The following is a 26,802-nucleotide window of genomic DNA, read 5'->3' as shown; positions in this document are numbered from 1 at the left end:
CTCCTGGACATGAAACTCACCACCGGTTGCAGTTTAAAGTCATACCCAGGACTATTTCATGTTTTATTTCATAATTTCACTATTATGACATGCTATACGGGGCGGCACAGTGGTGTAGTGGTTAGCGCTGTTGCCTCACAGCAAGAAGGACCTGGGTTTGAGCCCAGCGGCCGGCGAGGGCCTTTCTGTGTGGAGTTTGCATGTTCTCCCCGTCTCTGCGTGGGTTTCCTCCACAGTCCAAAAACATGCAGGTTAGGTTAATTGGTGGCTCTAAATTGACCGTAGGTGTGAATGTGAGTGTGAATGGTTGTCTGTGTCTATGTGTCAGCCCTGTGATGACCTGGCGACTTGTCCAGGGTGTACCCCGCCTTTCACCCGTAGTCAGCTGGGATAGGCTCCAGCTTGCCTAAGACCCTGTAGAACAGGATAAGCGGCTACAGATAATGGATGGATGGATGGAGGGATGGACATGCTATATGACTAGGGTGACCAGATTTCCCGAGTCTAAACCCGGGACACTTTGCGTGTGACCGTGATACTTGTGCACGCACACGCGTTTTGATGTAAACATGCGCCGGCTCAAACCATGGCTCGGACAGGAGCTTTTATCATTTTGTAGAAGCTCACTTTTATCAACATTTCAGAGAATAATCAAGTATTTTCTTGTTATCTACATGTACTTCTATCACAATTCAGTTAAAGTAAGAAAATCAGACACCAGATGTGATGATAGGGAACAGGCCAATGGCCTAAATTTCAACGGATTTATTTCACCTTTGTGAAAACGCCAAGAAAATGCATTGCTTGCATATTAACATTAACATTTTATGCAATGAACTTTTTTTTTTAAACAGTAGGCTATGCATTGTAACAGGAACGAGCGCATGAGCCTAATCGTTGTCACCTCCGAACCTTTACCCAAAATGTCTCTGTTTAATCTTAACCAGTGTCGGCTATTAACTATTTTGAAAATGTGAACCCTGAGTCGACAACAGCATCAAACAAGTCAAGACAATCTGTGATACAGATTAAAGATAGATGAAACAGATGAAAGACAACAAAAAATGTTTCAGAAACACAGCCACCCAACTCACCCACCCTAAAGAAGATGCCATTTTATTGCATATATTTACATGATGAGTGAATTTGCTCCAGTAGCGCTTTATTGCCCGAGAGCCTGCTGTGAAACTGCGAGCAAGTATCGTCGAAATTGGCCCGGGTAATGAGCAAGGCTTTGAGAGTAGGCACGATCATGCGATTCGTCTCGTCAGTCCAGGCGTTGCTCATGAGTGAAAATATTCGCTCAACTGGAGCATTGGTGCCAGGTAGGCACATGGCAAACTGGCAAAGCTGGCTGACATTGCTACTCTTGAAGTGCGCGAACATCTCCGCCCAGCGCTCATCCGTTCGGCATTGTCGTGTAGTAGTTGACAGCGGCTAGCGAAAAAATCCGTTATAACGCGGCCTCTGTATTGCAACATTGTACAAATAGATAGATTGTAAGGTTGACTGCGCACACACGCACATTGATGCTGAATTGCTAGAAGCTTTATTGACATCTCGTTGGCTATATATGATCGCTGTAACCGGGACAGTTTGTTCGTGTTTGGTGTAAACCGGGACATTTCAGTGTCCCGACGGACCTTTGTCGGGACTGGGGACACGCAAGTCAAAATCGGGACTGTCCCGGTCAAACCGGGACGTCTGGTCACGTTATACTGTATATGACTTCATTTTTTTCTTGTCAAGTGGCAGAAACAGGCTTCCATAAAAGCGTAATTTCTTTTTTAAAAGAATTAAAACATGGTATCTTCTTATTTGCAAATTTAGCTTGCATTACAATAAAATTTTTGTACATGTAGGCGGCACGGTGGTGTAGTGGTTAGCATGGTCGCATCATAGCAAGAAGGTCTGGGTTCGAGCCCCGTGGCTGGCGAGGGCCTTTCTGTGCGGAGTTTGCATGTTCTCCCCGTGTCCGCGTGGGTTTCCTCCGGGTGCTCCGGTTTCCCCCACAGTCCAAAGACATGCAGGTTAGGTTAACTGGTGACTCTAAATTGACCGTAGGTGTGAATGTGAGTGTGAATGGTTGTGTCTCTATGTGTCAGCCCTGTGATGACCTGGCGACTTGTCCAGGGTGTACCCCGCCTTTCGCCCGTAGTCAGCTGGGATAGGCTCCAGCTTGCCTGCGACCCTGTAGAACAGGATAAAGCGGCTACAGATAATGAGATGAGATGAGACGTGTGGGTAGCACGGTGGTGTAGTGGTTAGCACGGTCGCATCATAGCAAGAAGGTTCTGGGTTCGCGGCCGGCGAGGGCCTTTCTGTGTGGAGTTTGCATGTTCTCCCCGTGTCTGCGTGGGTTTCCTCCGGGTGCTCCGGTTTCCCCCAAAGACATGCAGTTAGGTTGACATGGGGCGGCCTTGGGCTGAAGTGCCCTTGAGCAAGGTACCGAACCCCTGACTGCTCCCCGGGCGCTCTGGTGTGGCTGCCCACTGCTCTGGGTGTGTGTGTGTGTGTTCGCTGCTTCAGATGGGTTAAATGCAGAGGATGAATTTCACTGTGCTTGAAGTGTGCGTGTGACAAAGGTTTCTTCTTCTTCTTTCTTACATACATAGCCTATATATTTTGCTGAGGAAAAAAAAAGGAGCAAAAAAGTTTCAACAGTTTCTGGGAATTTATTAGAAAAGGTAGATTTTATGTTGACGCCTTTTAAAAATATTATTATTGTTGTTTTTAATTTTAGTTGGGTAGATTTTATGGAAAACTACTGGATGCTACTTCCTTAGCAGTTTTCTTTAGCCTTATGCTAGGTGTTTACTATTGAGTTTTGTTGGGTACCAGCCCATATAGGAATTAAAGGCAATGAAATAGCAGACCACATAGCCAAAGAATCCATTGATAAAGAACAGATAGACATTCATATTCCACTGGGAAAAGGAGAAGCTAAAGCCTTAATTAAAACAGAGATTATGAAAAGATGGCAAAAAGAATGGGAAACAGAGCCCAAAGGTAGACAATACTTTAATATGCAGAGTCAGGTATGGGGGAAAAGAATAACGTCAATAGGATTTAACAGAAATGAGGAGGTAGTATATACAAGATTAAGACTGGGACACACAGGTCTTAACGCAACATTACAGATATTAGGTAAAAGTGATGGTCTTTGTCAAGGATGTAGAGTTAAGGAAGATGTTGAGCATGTTTTATTCCATTGTAGTAAATACAGTTCTAAAAGACAGAAATGGTTGGAGCTTGAAGCAGGTACAGACATTCACAACATACTAACGGAAGAAGGAACACAGCGAAATAGAATTAAAGCACTAATCATTTATCTTAATGATACAGGTCTAATGAAAAGAATATAATTTTTTTTTTTGTAGCCTAGTAATCTGACATAGAATCTGTCCAGTCCCTTCACACACTCCTGTACAGTAGGTGGCGGTATACACAGATTGTGACAATCTGCCATTAAAAAGAAGAAGAAGAATGCTAGGCGGGGTTTTTTTTTTGAACTTTTTTTTTTATTAAAGAAAAAAATCCAAATATTCAGTACGAAATATGCAGCGTAAATCTGCACATACAACACGTGAACAAGGACATACAAACACATATTGAATATGAACAGACTAGAGGTTACTTACACCAAATATAGCACATTTTAAACGAGTATTAATAGCTTTAGGGCAAAGTGAGTGATCAATTGATGATAAGTAATGTTTTACATCTTTTTTAAAGATAAAAAATAAAGGTATTCTTTTTAGAAATTTACATTTGTGAATGAAGAATTTAGCCAAGAAAAGAAACAAGTTGATAAGAAAGCCCCGGTTTGTTACAGTGTTGGGGTCTTCTTCTTAGGGTTTTATGGCGGTTGGCAACCAGCTTTGTTGGTGCATTACCGCCACCTCTGGACTGGAGTGTGGAACAAGAATATCTACCACCCACAATTTTTAACAAAAAAAAAAGGAAGAGAAATCACTCAGATTTCCAGCTACATTTTGTTAATTAGGCCTGTGTTTTTTAAAAACCTACATAGGTGGTTGAAACACACCTCTCCTGTGCTTAACTGCAGCATGTTCTGGACATTAAACACCACTTTTTCCCTCTGTAGGTGCCTTATAAGCACCTCCCTGTCAGCAGGCGGTTTTTTTTTTACGTATACAGATTGTGTGTGTTTGACGTCACCGAAAAATGAGTAAAACGTCATCACTCTGCTTCTCTTATATTCCAAGGCGCGACGCCGCCTCGGTCTTTCTCCTGCTGATCAGACATGAGAGGTGTGTTAAGATATAATGCAATTTTCAATGGTTTATTGCTTGTTTATCAAAGTTATATTAATAAACACAATCTCATGCGCCTTTTTGCTTTCCCCCTGAAGTCCAGGCTCATTTATTTTGCCTTTTATGGAGGTTTGTTGAGGAACCACGTGGTCCCTGAGGCAGGTTGGTGATGCTTTCTCTGCACAATATTAAACAAAATGTCGGCACTTGAACTGTTCGACCTGAAGTGCGTTACTGTTTTTGTTAGGAATGACTATGGCCTGGTGTGATCTGCTCTTCATTAGCCATTCAGAGCAGCCATGATGGCTGACTAGCAAGGAGTCCTTGAGTCTGTCCGACCTGATGTTGATGAACTCTTCACTCTGCATCATGGAGGTGAGTTCTGCTTTTCATGATTACACTACCGTGCAAAAGTTTGGGGTCACCCAGGCAATTTTGTGTTTTCCATGAAAAGTCACACTTTTATTTACCACCATAAGTTGTAAAATGAATAGAAAATATAGTCGAGACATTTTTCTGGCCATTTTGAGCATTTAATCGACCCCACAAATGTGATGCTCCAGAAACTCAATCTGCTCAAAGGAAGGTCAGTTTTATAGCTTCTCTAAAGAGCTCAACTGTTTTCAGCTGTGCTAACATAATTGTACAAGGGTTTTCTAATCATCCATTAGCCTTCTGAGGCAATGAGCAAACACATTGTACCATTAGAACACTGGAGTGAGAGTTGCTGGAAATGGGCCTCTATACACCTATGGAGATATTGCACCAAAAACCAGCTAGAATAGTCGTTTACCACATTAGCAATGTATAGAGTGGATTTCTGATTAGTTTAAAGTGATCTTCATTGAAAAGAACAGTGCTTTTCTTTCAAAAATAAGGACATATCAAAGTGACCCCCAAACTTTTGAACGGTAGTGTAAGTAATTAACAGCTTTAGGATCTCGGTGATGAAAACCTGGAATAGGAAGTGCCGTCTTATGCGACAACTGACGATTTTATTCATTATTCATCTGAGAGACCTGAAAGAACCAAACACTACATGGTCCCTTTTTTTCTTTGTCCTTACAAGCTTCTGGTTTTGTCTTGTAGGTTGAACATCCTGGTGCGTCAACCCAGTCCTGATCCTCTGGTGTGAATAAGGCAAGTGCCTTTTTTTTTTTTTTAAACTGTGTTGAAATCCTTCAGCTGCTGTCATGATGAAAACCCAAACTGAAAGAGCTGGAATTACCGGCAGAATGTTCAGTGGTGATCATCGGTTTTCTGAACACGCACTGCCTGAATTATTTGTAAAAATACTCACTCAACTTCTCAAGATGCTAAATCTTTCCTTTTTGTTTTGTAGGATTAAAAGGACCATGTGAAGGCACATGTTTGGTTCCCTGAGGTTCAGGTCTGGGATCAGGCCATTTCGTCCAATGGCCATTTCGTCCAATAGTTTAACTTTGTAAATTTTATTATAAAATTTGCAATGGCAGCCCCCAACATGTGTGAGGAAGGAAATTTTCCCAAATAGTTCTTAGATTTTACATGAATAGGTAGGAACCCATTGTTTTGACCACACTTGCCAAGAAAGGTGAAACTGGGGCGATCTTTACTCGCCATTAGATTTCGCAACTTGCAGGTGATTAAACTACATGCTGCAAAAATGTTTTGCTTCGGTAAAATTCAGTTATGATTTTTAAAGAACCAACAAATACCTGAAAAATTAAAAAATTGATTGGTGCGTATGAAAAAGGCTTTGGACGAAATGACTTGCATTCTCAGGTCTGACTATGGCGTCTTCGTGACTTGTGCTGTCCACTGGTAAATATCAACCTTCTGGCTTCTTGAGCTTTCATTAAACTTGTTTTAGTACTGTTTTACTTATTCTGGCTTCCATTCACAGCAGATAATGCATCTGGTTGATTGTAGCAGAGATGAAGATGCAAAACTTGACTTCAAGCACTGATGCAGACATCGAGACTCTCCAGTGATGTTACTTGAGAAAGTGTCTGACTTGTGCCATGATTTTATTTATTTATTTTTGAATAAAATCTTGAAGCTTTGAGGTCTTGGCATTTGAGTGGAATTTTCTTTAAGTGAAACAACTGTAGGCTAAAATGGGCAACAGTGTGATTGGGATTTGTATGGACTATAAATTTAAATATTTTCAGTTAAGGTTGCAAGATGGTTCTTGCTCAGGTCTACAGTACTTCTAAACATTTACTAGTACATTCTCCATAGCGAAAATACAGCTTGGTGTAACTGACGCCCCTTCAATGTTCATTGGGCAACTTTAAAACTAACTTGAGCATCCCTCCTGTAAGTTTTCTGCTTTGACCAAATGTAGCAAGTGACTTGGTTTTAGTTTTGCACAAATCCTGTGGGGGGGAATGTGATGCAGATACCTTGAGTAAACATTGGGCCAAGTGTTCAGCTAATAAACAATTACTAGCCAAAGGTGAAGTGAAATAACTGAGGCCAAGTTTACATTAGACCGTATCTGTCTCGTTTTCTTCGCGGATGCACTGTCCGTTTACATGGAAACGCCGGGAAACGGGAATCCGCCAGGGTCCACGTATTCAATCCAGATCGTGTCTGGTCCGGTGCTGTGTAAACATTGAGAATACGCGGATACGCTGTGCTGAGCTCTAGCTGGCGTCTCATTGGACAACGTCACTGTGACATCCACCTTCCTGATTCGCTGGCGTTGGTCATGTGACGCGACTGCTGAAAAACGGCGCGGACTTCCGCCTTGTATCACCTTTCATTAAAGAGTATAAAAGTATGAAAATACTGCAAATACTGATGCAAATACTGCCCATTGTGTAGTTATGATTGTCTTTAGGCTTGCCATCCTTCCACTTGCAAGTGGTAAGTGATATGCGCTGGGATCACACACACAGCGGCTCAGTCCCGAATCACTGCTCGTGCGCTTCACTCGCGCGCTCTGTGAGCTGCGCAGGGCCGGAGTGCGCACCCTCCAGAGGGCACTCGCTGTTCAGGGCGGAGTGATTTGGAGCGCAGGATGCCTGCGGAGCCGAGCGTATCCGTGTATTGGTGTTGCTGTGTGCACACTAATCGTTTTAAAAACGTTAATCTGATGATCCGCTGATACGGTCTAATGTAAACCCCACCAGAGTTGAGTCGGTTATTCACTGAGCCTGAGGTGGATAATTGTTTTGGTATAAATACACAGGTGATTTTATTTAAAAAGCATTCAAGTTTTATTTCAAACTTCTCAAGCGGCATGCAAATGTAATGCATGCAGACTTAACCTTTATCTATACCGACTCCCGTAAAATCAATTTTTGAAATCGATAAACTAAATCACAATCCCACCTTATCGTTGAATAGTTTTAGACCAAACTTTGCAGCATCTTCAGTGCTTTTAGGAGCTGCGTTTTCTTTCCTAATTTGTAATTCTTCATTTATGGTGACTAAGCAATCGGATGCCAAGTTGCTCATCGAGTGTTATTTTATTACCTTTGCCATCAACCCTAAAACTAAACTAATAAATCTTAAGGGAAAAAAATTAGATATGTATGGCACGGTAACGACAACAGCATTAACTAATTACTGTAGGCCTAAGAGATTTAAACAAAGCAGTCTACTGACTACATAAGACAGGACGTGCATGACTACGGGTTGAATTACATTTCAGACATATACTGTAGATTTAAAAGAATTAAGATTCTAAGTCTCTCGACCGGGGCGGCACGGTGGTGTAGTGGTTAGCGCTGTCGCCTCACAGCAAGAAGGTCCTGGGTTCGAGCCCCGTGGCCGGCGAGGGCCTTTCTGTGTGGAGTTTGCATGTTCTCCCCATGTCCACGTGGGTTTCCTCCGGGTGCTCCGGTTTCCCCCACAGTCCAAAGATATGCAGGTTAGGTTAACTGGTGACTCTAAATTGACCGTAGGTGTGAATGTGAGTGTGAATGGTTGTCTGTGTCTATGTGTCAGCCCTGTGATGACCTGGCGACTTGTCCAGGGTGTACCCCGCCTTTCGCCCGTAGTCAGCTGGGATAGGCTCCAGCTTGCCTGCGACCCTGTAGAAGGATAAAGCGGCTAGAGATAATGAGATGAGATGAGTCTCTCGACCAATCAGCGCACACGATTTTCTATAATCGCTTCTGTATTTATACTAACGATACTTGGACTTTATTGCTCCAGAGACAAGGGATTCAGAATGATTTAATTTATTAAACAGAAACAGTCAGCGAATAAATGAACACAAACATTACGACAGCTGGATTCGGTTTCTTCTCATGTGGATCAATTCTGCCATGATGAGATGAGAAATCGCACAAGAACAAACTTTGTAAAATACAATTTCACTTCAAACTTAAATCTGTAATCAGCCTGTCCGCTATTTTACAGAAAAAAAAATTTTACAAATGAGTAATGATATTTATAGAAATTAAAGACTGGTATTTATTTCTTCCTTTGAGTAAGACACATCCACTACGCGTGACATATAGGTTCTTAAAAAAAAAAGCGACAGTGAAGTGAAGAGCAACTGATTTACTACATTCGGAAAATCATGTAAATGTGATTTTTTTTTTCTTCCAAGAATGTTTTCTTTGCAACTGTATCTTGATATTTTCATCTTTTTTCCCCAGCTGTCTTCTAATAACGTTTTCTACAGTGAAGTCCTCATTTAGTTCAGACCCGTTATTCATCTTCGTTTTCTACGTAGGTCTTCGCAGCTGAGCGAGCCATCTGTCGAGCCAGATATCTCTCTCTGGCTGAGCTCACAGTCTCTTCATTGCTGCGTTTCACAAATTTGCTGGGTTCTTGAGCTGCTTTGGCTTGAGCGCCGCCATCTCCAGCCTGTGTGTCCTTCTCTTTGTCTTTCTTGTCTTCCGTCTTCTTGTCCTGTTCCTTTTTGCGTTCTCTATCTCTGTGTCTGTCCTGCTCACCGTCTGCTCTGTTCCTCTTGCCATGTCTGTCTTCCATTTCTCTGTCTTTGTCTCTCTCTCTTCTTTCTCGCCCCCTGTCTCCGTCCCTCTCCCGGTGTCGATCCTTCTCCCTTGCATGGTCCCGGTTTTCTTTCCGGTGTCCGTCTCTGTCCTCTCGTTCTCTCTCCCTTGACCGGGCTCTTTCTCTCTGTCTGTGACTGCGCTTCTCTTTCTCTTTCTCTCGTTTCTTCTCCTTCTTTCGTTCGTCTTCGCTGCCGGACGAAGGCGACCGCTGGCGGTATTGCCGTTTGGAGTGGCTGCTGTTGCTGCTGCTGCTTTTGCTGAACTCCGCTTTACCCGAGCTCTGTTCCTCGGTAGATTCCGGCTCGCTGTCCTTTTCTCGTGGTGGTGAGTTTTTAACCGGGGACTTTGATTTATCTCGCCTGGAACAAGGTTATCAGAGGATTTAATTTCATGCATTGCACTTCTTCTACATCATGACCTGACCGGATACGTCAGCAAGTGTTCCTATTAAAGTGGCCACTCACTGAGCTACCTGAATAGCTCCATCGGATTTGCGCCGACTTGCTTCAAGGCTCTTATCTACATTCTTACCTGTCAGTGCTACGATCAGGAAGAGGCTCTTCTCCTACTGTCTGATTCAGAAGGTGTCTGTAAAAGCCGCTCAGGTCTTTCTGCTTCTTCACATCCAAGGCAGCTGGAGAGTTAAAAAAAAAAAAAAATTCCACCAAGTCAGTCCGTCTTTCATGCATCGTTCAGGACAGAAAGACGTGATGTTTATATTTTTTCAGTTCAATCCTATTGCTTCTTTTTATATGATGTAATTAATAATTATTCACTGAAGGTGAAGTGAATATCGGTGAGTAATAACAGTACGGAAGCCGAGAGAGGCCCTTCATATAATCCTTTTTTTATTCACCTTGTTATCCTGAGATAACGACATAATTAATTCAGGATCTCGAGAAAACAACACAACTAATTTGAGATCTCGAGAAAACAAAACCGTTATTTCGAGATCTTGAGAAAACAAAACCGTTATTTCGAGATCTCGAGAAAACAAAACCGTTATTTCATGATCTCGAGTAAACAGCTGAGAAATGGTTCATTCAGGTGCGCCAAGAGACTTGTGATATACTGACTTTGGGGCTATTTCTCATTCTGTATAGAGCACTTGCATGTGACGTCACAGCCGATCCAGATTGTGACAGACGCCATCGTGTCGGTCAAACGCCATATTCCGCCTTCTACTTCTGGTTCTACTTCTGCTTTTACTTCTACCTTTTCTTCTGGAAAACCCTACTATATACAATTCTACTACAACGGCTGCGGCTACAAGCTCTCCCTACCTGTGCACGGTTTTTATGTTTTTTGTGTGTATTTTTGCGTGTTGTTCGTCTGTACCGGACTTCAATATCCACTACAACCGTATGGACTTACTGGACATTGGTTTCCAGCAGAAAATGACGGTTTGTAGCGATTTCCATCGCATGCACAACATTCCGGACGAGAAAAAAAAAAAAAAAACATTCCGGACGAGACCAGATAGCGAGACCAGCGGGGTCTCCGTGGATTGTTATCGGAAGCAAAGGGAAGGAGGCGGCGCCGGGAGCCGAAGCAAAAGCGAGGCTACAGGCAGAGCCGGCCTGTTGACTAAGCTCAGAAAACAGCTACTCAAACCTCCACTGCCAAGCCTCTACCTCTCCAACGCCAGATCCATGTAAACAACACGGACAATTTGGAATTACCTTATTCTATAATCGGCTGGTCAGTGCTATACTCAATACTTAAGTAATTTACCCATCCAGTGAGGATCATTTTCTTGTTTACAAGATGCCACATCTGAGTCGCTGACAAATCCTGAATTTCTGTAAAGATAACTGTCCAGAGATTTATAAGCACGCAGTGCTTCACCACTGAACAGCGAGGGAAAGTTGATGAGGTAATCATACACGTCCGGGTATTCCGCTGGCAGTTCAAAATCCGGTCGTGAAAACTCCGTCCGGAAAGCCATAAGGGTCACAAATCTGTAGATCGTTTATTTTAGACATATATCTAGTTATCTGTTCATTAGAAAAATGAGCCGTGTAGTCCGTCGGTTGAAATTGATCCATTCTGTACACGAATGCAGCAGTATTCAGCGGTGTTTTTGACCGACACGATGGCGGTTGTGTACTTTCCGGTCACGTGACTGCAAGATCTCTATAGACGCAACTTTGGTCATTAGAATGTCTGGAATAATCGATCACCTAATAAGGCAATATTTTGATCAGCTGTTTACTCGAGATCATGAAATAATTGTCTTGTTTTCTCGAGATCACGGAATAATTGTTTTGTTTTCTCGAGATCTCGAATTAGTTGTGTTGTTTTCTCGAGTCAAAGTCCTTCCCACGCCTTACAGTACCTGGTATTCCTAGGCGGTCTCCCACTCAAGTACTAACCAGGCCCAACCTGTATGTGGCGCATCGGGCGGCACCGATCTCCGTTTCCGTAGCCCTCGGCCTCTCGCCTATTACATAGCTAGGGTTACAGTGGGGGGCTAGTCCTCTGGTAACCACGAGAGTTTAACTCCCCATGCACATCTGTATTGCAGCGTGCCTTGCCAGATGGCGGTAGGTACCATTTTTATGATGGTCTTTGGTATGACCCGACCGTGAATAGAACTCACGATCTCCCGATCGAGAGGCGGACACGCTACCACTAGGCCACTAGTCGGTGTTGTTTTCTCGAGATCCTGAATTAATTATGTCGTTATCTCGGAATAACGGTTTTGTTTTCTCGAGATCTCGAATTAGTTGTGTTGTTTTCTCGACATCCTGAATTAATTATGTCGTTATCTCAGGATAACAAGGTGAATAAAAAAAGATTATATGAAGGGCCTCTCGCGGCTTCCGTATAACAGAGACGAACTCAAAGTTATTTAAATAATTTTGGCTGGCTTTTTTTCGTGGCATATCAGATATATTCCATTCAGCTAGCATGATACTGAACGAGTCGAAGGCGAGTAGCTGGATGGAATATATCTGATAGACCACGGAAAAAAACCCCAGCTATTATTATTATTATTATTATTTATACACATTCCTTTCGGGTGTTCAACGCGTCTTTCTCTTTCAAAATTCTCTCAAAATCTTCCATATTTAACGAAGCAAACCTGGCGGCCATGTTTGTTTACAAATTGTCCCAGTCGCTCGCTCGCTCGCTACTGCGGAAGTTTTACGTCTCTGACGTGTGATGTCATGTTGTCTTGACAACCATGCAATATCATAAACCATATTCAACGCTCATTCTCCACTGGGTAGAGTGACGTAATACACGTATTAGGATAAGCGACATGCTAACAATATTGCATGCTGTCAAAAGAAATGAATGAAACCCGCTAGAAGGGAAAAGAACACATGCTTTTATTCCATCGAAAAAGTGTCCTGGATGTATAATAATTCCTGATATTTCACGCTGATGACGTCATTCACAGTGTTTTTCCGCTGACTGGACAGACGCACATTGTTAAAATGGTGTTCAAAATTAAAATTCTTTTGATTAATTTGCTTTTTTTTTTTGGTGGATGTGTCCATATAATATTAAGAATATTGCACGGTGGCGCGAAGATATGAAGTTTTTTTTTCGCGGACCGGTTTCCATCAAATCCTGAGCTCTGATTGGCTCGCGAGCGGTCCGGAATCCTAGATCCAGATCCTAGTTACGGACCTTTGGCGACTCGCTCGTTCACAACAACAACAAACATAGTAGCAATTTTTTGTCAACATTTATTTTTGTATTTCTCAGTATAATAGCATTAATTTTACAGCATGGATAGCGATAACGACAGTGTTCACAGCGAAAGCGAGGTTTACTACCCTGATGAAGACGAAATAAAAGAAAATATTTCAGGAGAAAGCCGAAAACCTGTAACTGTTGCTAACGCCGAGCAAATCCAGCAGTTTATTGAGGAGCAAAGGGCAGAAAATACAACAAAAAAGACAACCTACGACCTCAATGTCTTTGGAAAGTCCTGTCGGAACCTAAATGAAGGTCGAAAGGTGGAAGACATACCTGGCGAAGAACTAAACACGTTGCTGTGCAACTTTTTCATGTCCGCAACAAAGAAAAATCCCGAGGTGTACGAGCCGTCCTCGCTCACGTCTTTCCAGAGAAGTATCTAGCGCTATCTGAATCAGTCCGGCTCGAAACTAAATATCTTCACGGACCCCGAGTTCAACAAGTCGAGAGAAGTCCTGGTCAAAATGGCAGCTGGTCAAAGTTTTCGTGAAGGGAAACCAGAGCTTTCCACTAAGGCTCATACTAGCCAGCCATGACAAATAAGTAGCCAGCCAGGGGGAGTAAACACAAAAACTCCTGTGCACGCAGTTCCCAGGATTAAATGCATTTTCCACAGACCATTTATTTATTCACTTTACTCAAATACAAAGTAAAATGGCAGTAAATCTTCTTTCTTTTCTTGCGTATTGCATCATGAGGCGTTCCTGGCTTGTAAATCTCTTATTTTCGGTGCATGACACATTCACGCAACTGAGCATGCTACGAATTAACAACGACAACGGTCTGCAGTGGGGCTACAGGATTAAACACTCAGCGAACATTTCTCCATTTGTGTATGAAAATACACTCCAACCACTCAGTTTGGGTTCATTTACAACCAACGGTGTCTTTTGATGCCAGCACGTAATTGAACGAGAGAAGACTGGTTTACCGGAGACACAATAAGCGTCATCTCTGCTTCTGTTCCCTCCGACACACTACTGCCTCCGCCGAGTGCGCGCGCACACACCGCATGTCGGGGCCGCGGATGAGTTACTCTCCCTTGATCAACGAAGTCTGCGGGGAATTTGTGGTTATTATCGCTACAAACAGCGCGAATCACAACTTAAATGAGTGCGGTTCAGTTTGACATTATTGTCAGTCCGTTAGATAAACATTTAATTTTATTATAATCGAAAATTAATATTTAGAGCCTGTGGGCTACAAAAATAATAGTCATTAAAGTAGCCGGCTGGACTTAATTGTGTAGTCGGCTGTATGGCCGGCAGCCGGCGCTTGTGGAAAGCCCTGGGAAACCGTCCACAAGCGGCCAGGGTGTGTTTCTGACGAGCTTGTAGCAGGTTTGTTCTAAATGTGGTTTCTCTTTCAGGCGCTCTCATTTTCTGTTAGAATTTGGTAAAGAAAAAAAAATATATATTATTTACCAGCTTAAGGTCGGTCCGTATGGTGAAATACCGTGACCTCGGCCTCTAAGACCTCGGTCACGGTATTTCACAATACGGACCTCCCAGCTGGTAAATAATATCTCATTATCTCTAGCCGCTTTATCCTGTTCTACAGGGTCGCAGGCAAGCTGGAGCCTATCCCAGCTGACTACAGGCGAAAGGCGGGGTACACCCTGGACAAGTCGCCAGGTCATCACAGGGCTGACACATAGACACAGACAACCATTCACACTCACATTCACACCTACGGTCAATTTAGAGTCACCAGTTAACCTAACCTGCATGTCTTTGGACTGTGGGGGAAACCGGAGCACCCGGAGGAAACCCACGCGGACACGGGGAGAACATGCAAACTCCACACAGAAAGGCCCTCGCCGGCCACGGGGCTCGAACCCGGACCTTTTTGCTGTGAGGCGACAGCGCTAACCACTACACCACCGTGCCGCCCCGGTAAATAATATATATTTATTTTTTTCGCGGTCCAGTTTCCATCAAATCCCGCACTCTGATTGGCTGGCGAGCAGGTCCGTATCCTACGGTACGGACCCCGGTTACGGACCTCTGGCGACTCGCTTGTTCACAGCAACAAACATAGTAGTATTTTTTGTCAACATTTATCTTTTTTTTATAATAAGATTTATTTATAAGATTATCAAAAATCTTATACATTTTTGCCAGCATTTCTCAGGAGAATAGCATTAATTTTACAGCATGGATAGCGATAACGACAGTGTTCACAGTGAAAGCGAGTTTTACTACCCTGAGGAAGAAGAAATAAAAGAAAACATTTCAGCAGAAAGCTAAAAACCTCTAACTGTTGCTAACGCCGAGCAAAAACATGGCTGAATCCTGATTGACTCCTATTTGTATAAATAGGGGACTACATAGGTGGCAAAATGTATTTTTTTTTTCCTGCCATGGAAGTGCACTTGTATACCGAGGAGGAAGCCATTTGCATTACAGCCATGAATGAGGATTCAAAATGGCGGCTCGGCTCGGTTTTCCCTTCCGGGCGCTCTCGTTTTCTGTTGGAATTTGGTAAAGAAAAAAATAAATATATTATTTACCAGCTTAAGGTCGGTCCGTATGGTGAAATACCGTGACCTCGGCCTTACGATACGGACCTTCCAGCTGGTAAATAACATATATCTTCTCATGTTGAAAATATTTTCACTGTTCACTTTGCTCACTCGTGAATATGTTCAGCACTTGAAGATAAACTTCATATCATATATATGTTCCTTAAAGCGTAAAGTGTTACCCCAATGTTTCATCAGATAAAGGTGATCAGATTATAGATTAACTTCCTGCTGATTTGCAGTGATGCTTCCCCTACAAGACGACGATGCTTCATCAACAGAGCCACCTTTTTGCCTTTATTTATTTTTATTTAAAATATTGACTACTTCTATTTGATGCACAAATGGCCCTCATCTTCCCTTGTTTGCCACGCAAGTCTCCAAACTTTAAAAAACTGTTGTTTATTGTCAGTTTCTATCTGAACTATCAGTTTAAGTCACTTTATTAAAACACGACAGTACGAAGAGCTCTTGAACAATCTGAATGATCTGCTGTGATAAACTCTTACCCTCGATCTCTGCTGCTCTCCTCTCTTTCTCGAGCTCCTCCTGGCGCTCTTTGAGCTTCTGCCGGTAGGCTGAGGTTACGTATGCTTCTTTATCAGCAAACTTTTCCCCCTCGGCCTCTCTCTCTTTCTGGATCTTTCTGTCTTCGCGCCGCTCTTGCTCCTTCTTTCTTTCTTCTACAGCACGCATTAGCTGGTTTATGTATTTGGGCTGAAAGGAGAACGGTTCTGCAGTGTTTGGTTCGGATTCTTACTACGATTCAATACAACAACTTGTATTTAACAGAATAAAATCTACACTGTTATGAAAGTGTTTTAAACAAACGCACAAGTTACTGTATTAGATCTTAAACACAGACTGACTATTCGATTAAAACGCACCTTTCGGTCAGTGCCTCCCAGCAACTTCTTATTGCTCTCGAGTCTTTGCTTCTGGATGTCATCGTACACGTCGTCATAGTCGTAAACACTGCTGTCCTCTTCCAAAGCCTTCTGCATCTCGAGTCGCGTCTGACATGGATGACAAGTTTATAACACATTAATACGCACTGTACTAATGACGGGATGCTTTATCCATTCAACATGTTCCCGAGTCTGGTCCTGAAGAACCCCCATCCTGTCCTGATTTCCTAATTCTAACCAGGCTTGTAGTCTGACTCATGCACTAATTCTAACGACTCGTGACTTGACTTGAGCACTGATGACTCGGACTCGTGTACTAACTGCATTCGGACTCGTAAACTAGAGACGAGGGCTTGGATTTTTTTCTGTATGTTTTTGTAACATGCCATAATAATTTGGCAGAAGATATTTATATCTACACGAATTTGTATACTAATTCCGTGCAAGAGAATGCACAGTCACCTGTCCGTACGTCATGTTCAGGAACAAACGAACATTAATGGCGCTAAAATGCCTGGAGAGAACGCCGCTAGGCTCGTCCGCTTTGCTTCTACAGACTTCTCGTGCAGTGGGAAAAAAAATGCTGTGCGTTCCATATGTAGAAGAACTATCGAGGAGACGACGGGGACAACCTCGAACTTCAATCGTCATTTGGCAAGACCACACCCAGAGAAGGAAGTGACATGCTATGTTCATTGCTCTGTTGATAGTGGGCGGGGCTTGCTTGCTGAGCGATGAACTAGCTTGTGTTAACCCTCTCTCTCGTTATTTGCCCTGTTGATAGTGGGTGGGGCTTGCTGAGCGATGAACAAGCTTTTTATCTGGAGCCTGTTAACTAAAACGGGGCAGTCGAGCAGGAACGTTAGTCCGACACTGCAGCAGAGACGCTTTCACATAAAGGCAGCAACAGCCACCGTCGAACGGTGTGGGTGGAGCCTTGTTCTTGGACTCGACTCGGATTTGAACACTGGGAACTCGAGACTGGACTCAGGGTTTAGTGACTCGACTACAACACTGGTTCTAACACACCTGACCCAACTAATCCATCAAACTAAACAGCAGCCCTGCAACAGCGAAAGTGGGCGTTAGAGCCGGAAATCAATCAAATCCGTGATACAGGACTGGTGCTGGAAACCAGTGATCTTACCTGCTTCATCATCTTTTTTTTAATCGCCTCCTTTTGTAAACTCTCACCAACAGACGTCTGGGAACGAGTTAAGAACAAACGTTAATGCACAATCAGGAGACTGGATCAAAGCGATATACTGTACAGTATTATGGATGAAGGAATGAGGAACGATGTCGGTACTAGGGCTGTGCGATATATCGAATATACTCGATATATCGCCGAAAATTCTGTGTGCGATACATAAAATTATTATATCGTAACTATCGAGTATTTTATGGTCATCTTCCGACTTGCGTTCGTTTCGTGTTTGTTTAAAACATTACCCGGTGGTTTTCTCCCTGTCCCTCAGACAGTAACGTGAGAGGCTGCCTAAAGGTAAAGAAAACAATAACGTCACGCACTCGCCAACCAATCCCGGGCGACATCTCGGTGCTGAAAGGAACTTCCGGGAAGATTTTCTAGTTTCGGTTGTGTTGCCAGATTGTGCGGTTTTAAGTGCGTTTTGGCAGGTTTTGAACATATTTTGGGATGGAAAACGTCAGCAGTATCTGGCAACACTGCCGGCGGGAAGATTTCCTAGTTTCGGTTTACAGCGCTGACTCAGTTCGTGCAATCGCTGATTTTGCATAGGCTCCCGTGCAAGCTCCGTCAATTTCAGCGAAAAATTAAAAATGGAAGCGGACGAATTGGTTCCCAATGCCGCTTTTCCACTACCAACGCGGCTGAGTTGGGCTGAGCCGTGCCATGCTGAGTCGAGCTGAGCGGGGCTGTTGGAGTTGCATTTCGACTACAACCGCGCTGAACCGCACTGGCTGGAAGTGGGTGGACACATTGGGTGGAGTTAGCGAAAGTGGGTGGACGTCACGTGATGTCGTTAGGCGGCGCAAACAGTGACATCAGTGATCTTTTAAGCGGTAGTCTCACGACCTGGATAGTAAACAATAAACATGGAGGACATGGAGTCGTTAGTGTTGCTGGTCTTGGTGCTGTGGCTTGTTGTCACCGACAACGCCAACAGATACTGGCAAGAGCGTATAGATGAGGCGAGGCGCATAAGGCTTCAGAAATTCTCGTAATTCTTCTTCTTCCGGGTTTACGGTGTTTACAGATCCCAGCGTGCTCGCGGGGTGTGTGTGGGCATGTGAGGACACTCCTCCTCACCAATCAGTGCACAGGGGAGTGTCTGCTCACGCCCCTAACCCCACTCGGCTCGGTTTGGCTCGCTTCAGCCCCACTCCAAAACCGTGCGAGTTTTGGGTGCTGAGTAGGGCTGAAGCGAGCCGAGTCGTGCTGTTCTGAGGTAGTCGAAACGCGAGCCGTGTCGGGCTGAAGTGAGCTGAAAAAGGGTAGTGGAAAAGGGCCATAAAAGAACTAGTAAGGGGTCAGTCATCTGGCATTTTTTTGGATATCGCGAGGAGGACGTGGAACAGCAAATGCCAGTTTGTAAAGTGTGCAAAAAAAAAACCCTGTCATCACGAAAGACAGCAGCCAGAATTCTACACATCTGAGAGGCAGAGCCAGAAAACATTCAGTTCAAAAGTGTGCAAAGAGAAAAATGATGTTTTGCAGATCTCTCTCTCTCTCTCTCTCTCTCTCTATTGTGAATGTTCCAGTGGTTCTCAGTAGTCAGGTTAATAGCTTGGAGATCTATTTTATTTTAAATAATTTAATGAATGAGCACTTTTCTTATTTAGGCTAAATGTCTTTCTCAGTGTTGAGCTGCACTTTATTGGTTTGAGCTCTGAGCAGCTCTGTATTGTGTTGCCCCTTTGTTGCAATTTTCAAGATTGTTTTTGCAGTTTGTGCCACATTTTTGTTGAATAAAAATAGTCTTATTTCAACTCAATTGTGATTAATCACCAACCTGAAAATTTAAAATGTGTTGTTGAAAACCACCTGTAAAGTTAACCAAGAATGTTATTTAATCTGCAGGGATTGTAGTGAAAACAGTAAAGAGTAAAAGTTAGATTTCATGGGGTCCTTTAGAGATTTAAATATATCGAGATATATATCGTATATCGTGAAATGGAGAAAATGTATCGGGATATTCATTTTTTTTCCCATATCGCACAGCCCTAGTTGGTACTGTATTATTACTTCTTCATCGGAGTCATCTCCAAAAATAGAAGGTCGAGACAGGGAGGCTGATTTTGAAGCACTCTTCTGGGGTAGAATGAGCCCATATCTGAAATCAAATTCAACACAAGTTTCATGTTATAGATTTCTATTTTATGATTTCTACATCATCGAGTCAAAATATTACAAAAACATTTTAGTGAGTTATAAACATTCAGGGTTTTTTTTTTTCCAGCACAAGATTAAATGTTACAGGAAAAAAAAATTGTAATATATCTGAGCAGCATATTCCATAAGAGACCACTTTCCATCCATCCATCCATTATCTGTAGCCGCTTTATCCTGTTCTACAGGGTCGCAGGCAAGCTGGAGCCTATCCCAGCTGACTACGGGCGAAAGGCGGGGTACACCCTGGACAAGTCGCCAGGTCATCACAGGGCTGACACATAGACACAGACAACCATTCACACTCACATTCACACCTACGCTCAATTTAGAGTCACCAGTTAACCTAACCTGCATGTCTTTGGACTGTGGGGGAAACCGGAGCACCCGGAGGAAACCCACGCGGACACGGGGAGAACATGCAAACTCCGCACAGAAAGGCCCTCGCCAGCCACGGGGCTCGAACCCAGGACCTTCTTGCTGTGAGGCGACAGCGCTAACCACTACACCACTGTGCCGCCCCTAAGAGACCACTTTTCAGATTAAAAATAAATAAAGAAAAAATCATGAAGGCTACTGGGTTTTGGTGGAAAATGAAGAAGCGAGTGTGGCAGTCAAAGTGTCCAGAAGAACTGCGGCTGGTTCTGGAAGATGCTCAGTAAAACCTACAGCTCATTTTCTTATAAAACTGAACTCACTGGACCTGAGACTACTATTTTTTTTTTTTAAAGCAAAGGGAATCTTGCCTCAGACCAAATATTGGCTTTGTTTCATTTATTATAGCTTACTGCTGATAGTATTTTTTTAAACATTGAAACATTTCATTTCATTATATTTTTGGTCGGCAGCATTTCTTTACATGTGCCTAAGACTTTTGCACAGGACTCTGTTACATCCTTCCCATACAGGAACATTACAGCAGTGTGGGTGTTTACTGTATGTATTGTATTCTCAGATCCACACTGTTACAACCATTGTGTTATGTTGGATTTATTGTGTAGTGTGGTTTCCATCAAATCCTGCGCTCTGATTGGCTGGCGAGCGGGTAGTATCCTACGATACGGGCCCCGGTGACGGATCTCTGGCGACTCGCTCGTTCACAACAACAAACATAGTAGCATTTTTTGTCAACATTTATCTTTTTTTTATAAGATTTATTTATAAGATTATCAAAAATCTTGTAAATTTTTGCCAGCATTTCTCAGGAGAACAGCATGGATAGCGATAACGACAGTGTTCACAGCGGAAGCGAGTTTTACTACCCTGAGGAAGAAGAAATAAAAGAAAACATTTCAGGAGAAAGCTAAAAACCTCTAACTTGCTAACGCCGAGCAAAAAACATGGCTGAATCCTGAATGACTCCTATTTGTATAAATAGGGGACTACATGGGCGGCAAAATGTGATTTTTTTCCTGCCATGGAAGTGCACTTGTATACCGAGGAGGAAGCAATTTGCATTACAGCCGTGAATGAGGATTCAAAATGGCGGCTCAGCTCAGTTTTCTCTTTCGGGCGCTCTCGTTTTCTGTTAGAATTTGGTAAAGAAAAAAATAAATATATTATTTACCAGGGCAGCACGGTGGTGTAGTGGTTAGCGCTGTCGCCTCACAGCAAGAAGGTCCGGGTTCGAGCCCCGTGGCCGGCGAGGGCCTTTCTGTGCGGAGTTTGCATGTTCTCCCCGTGTCCGCGTGGGTTTCCTCCGGGTGCTCCGGTTTCCCCCACAGTCCAAAGACATGCAGGTTAGGTTAACTGGTGACTCTAAATTGAGCGTAGGTGTGAATGTGAGTGTGAATGGTTGTCTGTGTCTATGTGTCAGCCCTGTGATGACCTGGCGACTTGTCCAGGGTGTACCCCGCCTCTCGCCCGTAGTCAGCTGGGATAGGCTCCAGCTCGCCTGCGACCCTGTAGAACAGGATAAAGCGGCTAGAGATAATGAGATGAGATATTATTTACCAGTTTAAGGTCGGTCTGTATGGTGAAATACCGTGACCTCGGCCTTGAATACTGACCTCAGCCCAGAGGGCCTCGCTCAGTACTTTCAAGACCTCGGTCACCGTATTTCATATTGCACTGGGTCTGCTTGCTCGACACGTATTCATCGTCTCGTATCATCTTATCTATTTGCACTGTAGGTTTTCCAAATCTGAACAACATGATGTCCAGCACAACATCTTGTCCCACACTGCTGTCACGTTTTTGTGATATATTGCAACAAGTATTTGGTTCAAGGCTAGAAATGACAAGAAAGTCTGATATTATACTATCTCAAATATGTGCATGTGGTCAAAAAAAAAAGTCCTATAGATAATGTTGTTTGGGCCTGGCTCATGTGTTGTCGGTGAAATATTCCAGAATACAGAGCCAGACTATTAATGTACACATTTGAATAACAAGCCTAATATTTGAATATAATAAAATATACACTAAAGGTTTGTGGACCCTGACCATCCCATTCCGAACTTATCCCTCTTCACTGTTATAATAAGCTCCACTCTTCTCTTCTGGGAAAGCTTTCCACTACATTTTGGAGCGTGGCTGTGGGGATGTGTGTTCATTCAGCAACAAGAGCTTTAGAGATGTCGGGATGTCGAGGAGGCCTGGGGTGCAGTCGACATTTCAATTCATCCCAAAGGTGCTGAGTAGAGTCGAGGTGTCCAGGACGCGCAAGTTCTTCCATGTCTTCATGGAGCTTGCTTTGTGCACAGGGGCATTGTCATGCTGGAACATTATATTACATTAATGGCATTTAGCAGAGTGACATACAACATACTCAGAGCAGTCCGGGGAGCAGTTGGGGGTTAGGTGCCTTGCTCAAGGGCACTTCAGCCATTCCTGCTGGTCCAGGGAATCAAACCGGCGACCGTCTGGTCCCAAAGTTGCTTCTCTTACCATTACACCATGGCTTAGTTACCAGTACCAGTATAATCCACGTCAGGTTTGATGATTGGGGTCCCCTTTATGCCGTCTCACCCGTCTGGCCTGCCGGCAACCTTCGAGGTTGTGTTCTGAGAGCACTTTTCCCCGACAGATGTTGGAGCACCAGGACTTTCTGTCAAGGGCAAGATCATGCCAGTCTTTGTCGAAGCCATCAAGTCTTTCCAGCGTTTCTTCAGTCGACCCCTTGGCCTTGAACCCTGCGCTAACTCACCAAAGAGAATCCAGGTGTCGTCCATTCTGCAGACATGGCCCAACCCGCGGAGCCTATTGCTTCGGATTATCGTCTCTACGGTGGTTAATTTTGCACGTCTGAGGACCTCAGTGTTCATGATGTGATGCCACTACTTGGTGTTGAGCAAGCGACGTAAGGACCGTTGATGGAACACCTCTAAAATGTGGAGCTGCTTGGCGAGTGTCGGCCAGGTTTCACTTCTGTAGAGTAGTGTTGGAAGAACGATGGAGTTATACACCTTCAGCTTGGTTGAAATGGACAGGCCATCCCTGTTCCAGCATCTAGAGTCGAGGGAGCAAAAAGCAAATGCAACACAATTCATCCGTTTCCTGATTTCAGGCATTAGGTCGCCATCATCTGCTAGTTCCCCAAAGCTATGCGCTCTCTTCAACTGGAAGTTGTCAAGCAGGATCAGGAGTGGTTTGGAGCACTGAGCATGCATGGCTTCCATTTTGGGCTTACTGATGTCGAGGCTCTACAATTTGCACGAGTCGTGCAATGCTGTGGCTGCGTTTTGAAGAGAGTCTTGGGTGGAAGCGCATTGCGCTGTATCGTCAGCATATAAAGTCGCTAAGCCTAGACATTGTAGTGGACTTAGACTTGAGACGGCGCAGGTTGAACAGCTTGCTGTCCATCTTGTGGCGTAGGTATGTCCAGGCCAAAGTCCGGCATTGATTTGTGAGCATGACGAAGAACATAGGAGAAGAACAGGATGAATAGGGTTGGTGCCAAGATACATCCCTGCCTCAGACCGCTGGTAACCTCGAAGAGGTTCACTGTTAATTCTTCACTGATGCAGACTTTGGCGTGCATGCCATCATGGAAGCTTCTCACCATGGCTTAGTTACAGTGAAGGGAAACTGCAATGCTACATCATCCAAAGACATTCAAGACAATTGAGTTCTTCCAATTTTGTGGCACCAGTTTAGACAAGAACCATGTGTGATACTGCATAATAAAGATAAGTCTTTATTGTCATTGTCACTTTTTCCAAAGGTACAATGAAATTGAAGGTGCTGTTGACTCATGAGTTATAGAAAAAAACAAATAAAGTATAAAAATAAATAGTAAAGTATACAGAATTGCACTGGTAAAATAGTATAAACAGAATAGTATTATATTGGTTCCATATGTACACAGATTGCCCTGATAAGAAAATATATATGCTCTACACTACCGTTCAAAAGTTTGGGGTCACCCAGACAATTTTGTGTTTTCCATGAAAAGTCACACTTTTATTTACCACCATAAGTTGTAAAATGAATAGAAAATATAGTCAAGACATTTTTCTGGCCATTTTGAGCATTTAATCGACCCCACAAATGTGATGCTCCAGAAACTCAATCTGCTCAAAGGAAGGTCAGTTTTATAGCTTCTCTAAAGAGCTCAACTGTTTTCAGCTGTGCTAACATGATTGTACAAGGGTTTTCTAATCATCCATTAGCCTTCTGAGGCAATGAGCAAACACATTGTACCATTAGAACACTGGAGTGAGAGTTGCTGGAAATGGGCCTCTATACACCTATGGAGATATTGCACCAAAAACCAGACATTTGCAGCTAGAATAGTCATTTACCACATTAGCAATGTATAGAGTGGATTTCTGATTAGTTTAAAGTGATCTTCATTGAAAAGAACAGTGCTTTTCTTTCAAAAATAAGGACATTTCAAAGTGACCCTAAACTTTTGAACGGTAGTGTATATACACACAAATTGCACATTGGGGATAGGGCCAAGAATAGTTCTATTGCACATTTGAGTTTAAAGCCATGATTGCTTTGGGATAGAAACTGTTTTTTAGGCGTTTGTCCTGGTTTTCATTGCTCTGTATCTCTTGCCTGATGGCAAAAGCTGGAAGAGACAAACACTACGTTCACACTGCGAGGCTTAATGCTCAATTCCGATTTTTTTGTGAAATCCGATTTTTTTGTGAGGTCGTTCATATTAACAAATATATGCGACTTGTATGTGATCCTCAGTATGAACGAAAAGCGACCTAAAAGTGTTCCGCATGCGCATTGCAGGATACGACGACGTCACACGGAGTGAGCATGGCCAGTGTTTACGGAAGTAACCTAAAGTTTCCTGTGTATGACAGTAGCCAGCATGGAGTACCTGGCGATGATGCAGTTGTTGTTGCGACGGAGCCAGAACATGCACAATAGCCTGATGTTAAGGAGGAGGTTGAGAAAGAGGGCAAGGGTTTTGTTGTTGTAACTTTTTTTGAGAGACCCGCCGCCTACTTCAGCGCAGAATAGTGACGTTTGTGGCTTGTTGATGACGTGTAAGTCGGATGAATGCGACCTGGCGGTTCAGACCGAAGTCGCATATGAAAAGATCGGATAGGAATCGGAATTAGGACCACATATCCAAACGGCCTGGGTCGGATTTGAAAAAATCGGATCTGTGTCGTTCATACTGTCAATAAAAGATCGGATACAGGTCACATATGGGTGAAAAAATCGGATTTGAGTCACTTCAGCCTGCAGTGTGAACGTAGTGAATGACCGGGGTGTGAAGAGTCTTTTGAAACGTCCATTGCTTTCCTGCAGCATCTGGAGGTGTAAATCTGTTCCAGGGTGGAGAGGGGGCACCCTGTTGCTTTCTCTGCTGCCCTAACGACCCTGTGGAGCGCCTTCTTCTCTGAGGATGTGCAGCTGCCGTACCATACACACGGTCCGTACGTGACGTGAGCACACTCTCTATGGAGCAGTGATAGAAGGCCCGGAGCAGATTTTGGGGGAGACAGTTCTTTCTGAGGATTCTCATTAAGTACAGTCTCTGCTGCACTTTCTTCAGCAGCTCCTTGGTGTTGGCACTCCAGGTTAGGTTGTTCTCCAGCTCAATGCCGAGAAACCTGAACACCGGGACCTTCTCCACACAGGCCCAATGGTTTTTGTCTAAACTGGTGCCACAAAATTGGAAGAAGTCAATTGTCTTGAATGTCTTTGGATGATGTAGCATTGCAGTTTCTCTTCACTGTAACTAAGCCATGGTGAGAAGCTTCCATGATGGCATGCACGCCAAAGTCTGCATCAGTGGAGAACGAACAGTGAACCCCTTCGATGGTCAGGTGTCGACATACTTTTGGATATAAAGTGCATCTGTACTGAAAGAGTCTGTGGAAATTACTTCCGGCCCCTTGTTACAAAACTTTTGAGAAATTTTCTACACTGCTTGAATCTGATTGTCACTGATGTGGATTACTAAAATAAAATAAAGTCAGTCGTAAACATGAAGAAGCATTCAAGCATGAAGGCAGTTAACCTAAACAACCTAACTAGTTACTCAACTAGTCCTAGTAAAGCACGATTTAACGAGTTAACACACGCAGCTACCATGACGCTCACTCTGGTGTTTGGTTTTGCTTTATTAGCTACTGTAGCTAGCGATTTAGCTCTCGCTATATCCAGTTATAAGCGAACGCTTTTGTTCTGTGCAAAAATTAGCGTCATTATATAAATATACAACCGACAATACAAACGTATATAAACTGCTGATACACTTTAAACACTGCGAATAAAATTACGCTATACTTTATATTTACATTTACAGTACTTACTGTTTACCACCGGAGGCCGCCATCTTGTTTTTTTCTTCTTTAAGCCAATGGGGACAACTAGTAACACAGATTCGCTGAAATAACCTCAAAAAAATATATAATTATAAACAAAATACACAGTTTAGGCATTTCATAATTGAAATAGCATTAAAAGCCAAGCAATATTTGCCTTTGATTTAGAAATGACTTTTATATGAAGGTCCACGCTTTGACATATAGTTGCGAAAGTGTCAGGCTTAATCAAAAGTTTGTATTATTGACCTGCTTTAAAGAACTGTGGATTTGAACATAAACGCTTTACAAAAACGCAGTAATAA

General features: G+C 43.3%; 1 protein-coding gene, 2 long non-coding RNA genes and 2 other non-coding genes across 5 annotated transcripts; 4 read left to right on the top strand and 1 right to left on the bottom strand.

Annotated features, from left to right (window-relative positions):
• Positions 1-4,280: 4,280 nt before the first annotated feature.
• LOC132895049 (uncharacterized) lies at positions 4,281-5,423 on the top strand. The gene is made up of 3 exons (XR_009655704.1): positions 4,281-4,439; positions 4,525-4,652; positions 5,367-5,423. It is a non-coding gene; the product is annotated as an uncharacterized LOC132895049 (long non-coding RNA).
• On the top strand, positions 5,218-5,293 carry LOC132895807 (small nucleolar RNA SNORD49). The gene has a single exon (XR_009655841.1). It is a non-coding gene; the product is annotated as a small nucleolar RNA SNORD49 (small nucleolar RNA).
• Positions 5,424-5,468: 45 nt separating the features above from the next.
• LOC132895810 (small nucleolar RNA SNORD65) lies at positions 5,469-5,543 on the top strand. The gene has a single exon (XR_009655845.1). It is a non-coding gene; the product is annotated as a small nucleolar RNA SNORD65 (small nucleolar RNA).
• A 79-nt stretch (positions 5,544-5,622) lies between these two features.
• Positions 5,623-6,324, top strand: LOC132895050 (uncharacterized). The gene is made up of 2 exons (XR_009655705.1): positions 5,623-6,080; positions 6,163-6,324. It is a non-coding gene; the product is annotated as an uncharacterized LOC132895050 (long non-coding RNA).
• Positions 6,325-8,436: 2,112 nt separating this feature from the next.
• Positions 8,437-26,529, bottom strand: nsrp1 (nuclear speckle splicing regulatory protein 1). Its single transcript, XM_060936408.1, has 7 exons — positions 26,486-26,529; positions 19,611-19,698; positions 17,532-17,588; positions 16,364-16,492; positions 15,986-16,193; positions 9,770-9,872; positions 8,437-9,597 (listed from the first exon to the last, which is right to left on the bottom strand). Exons 1-7 carry the CDS (start codon positions 26,506-26,508, stop codon positions 8,928-8,930), a joined length of 1,278 nt encoding a protein of 425 aa, XP_060792391.1. The 5' UTR covers positions 26,509-26,529; the 3' UTR covers positions 8,437-8,927.
• Between the last annotated feature and the right edge of the window lie 273 nt (positions 26,530-26,802).

The sequence above is a fragment of the Neoarius graeffei genome, chromosome 12 (assembly GCF_027579695.1).
Source record: "Neoarius graeffei isolate fNeoGra1 chromosome 12, fNeoGra1.pri, whole genome shotgun sequence".
In the NCBI taxonomy this organism is placed as follows: domain Eukaryota; kingdom Metazoa; phylum Chordata; class Actinopteri; order Siluriformes; family Ariidae; genus Neoarius; species Neoarius graeffei.
The sequence above is the reverse complement of the archived record's forward strand: the minus strand, read 5'-3'. Positions and strand labels throughout refer to the sequence as shown.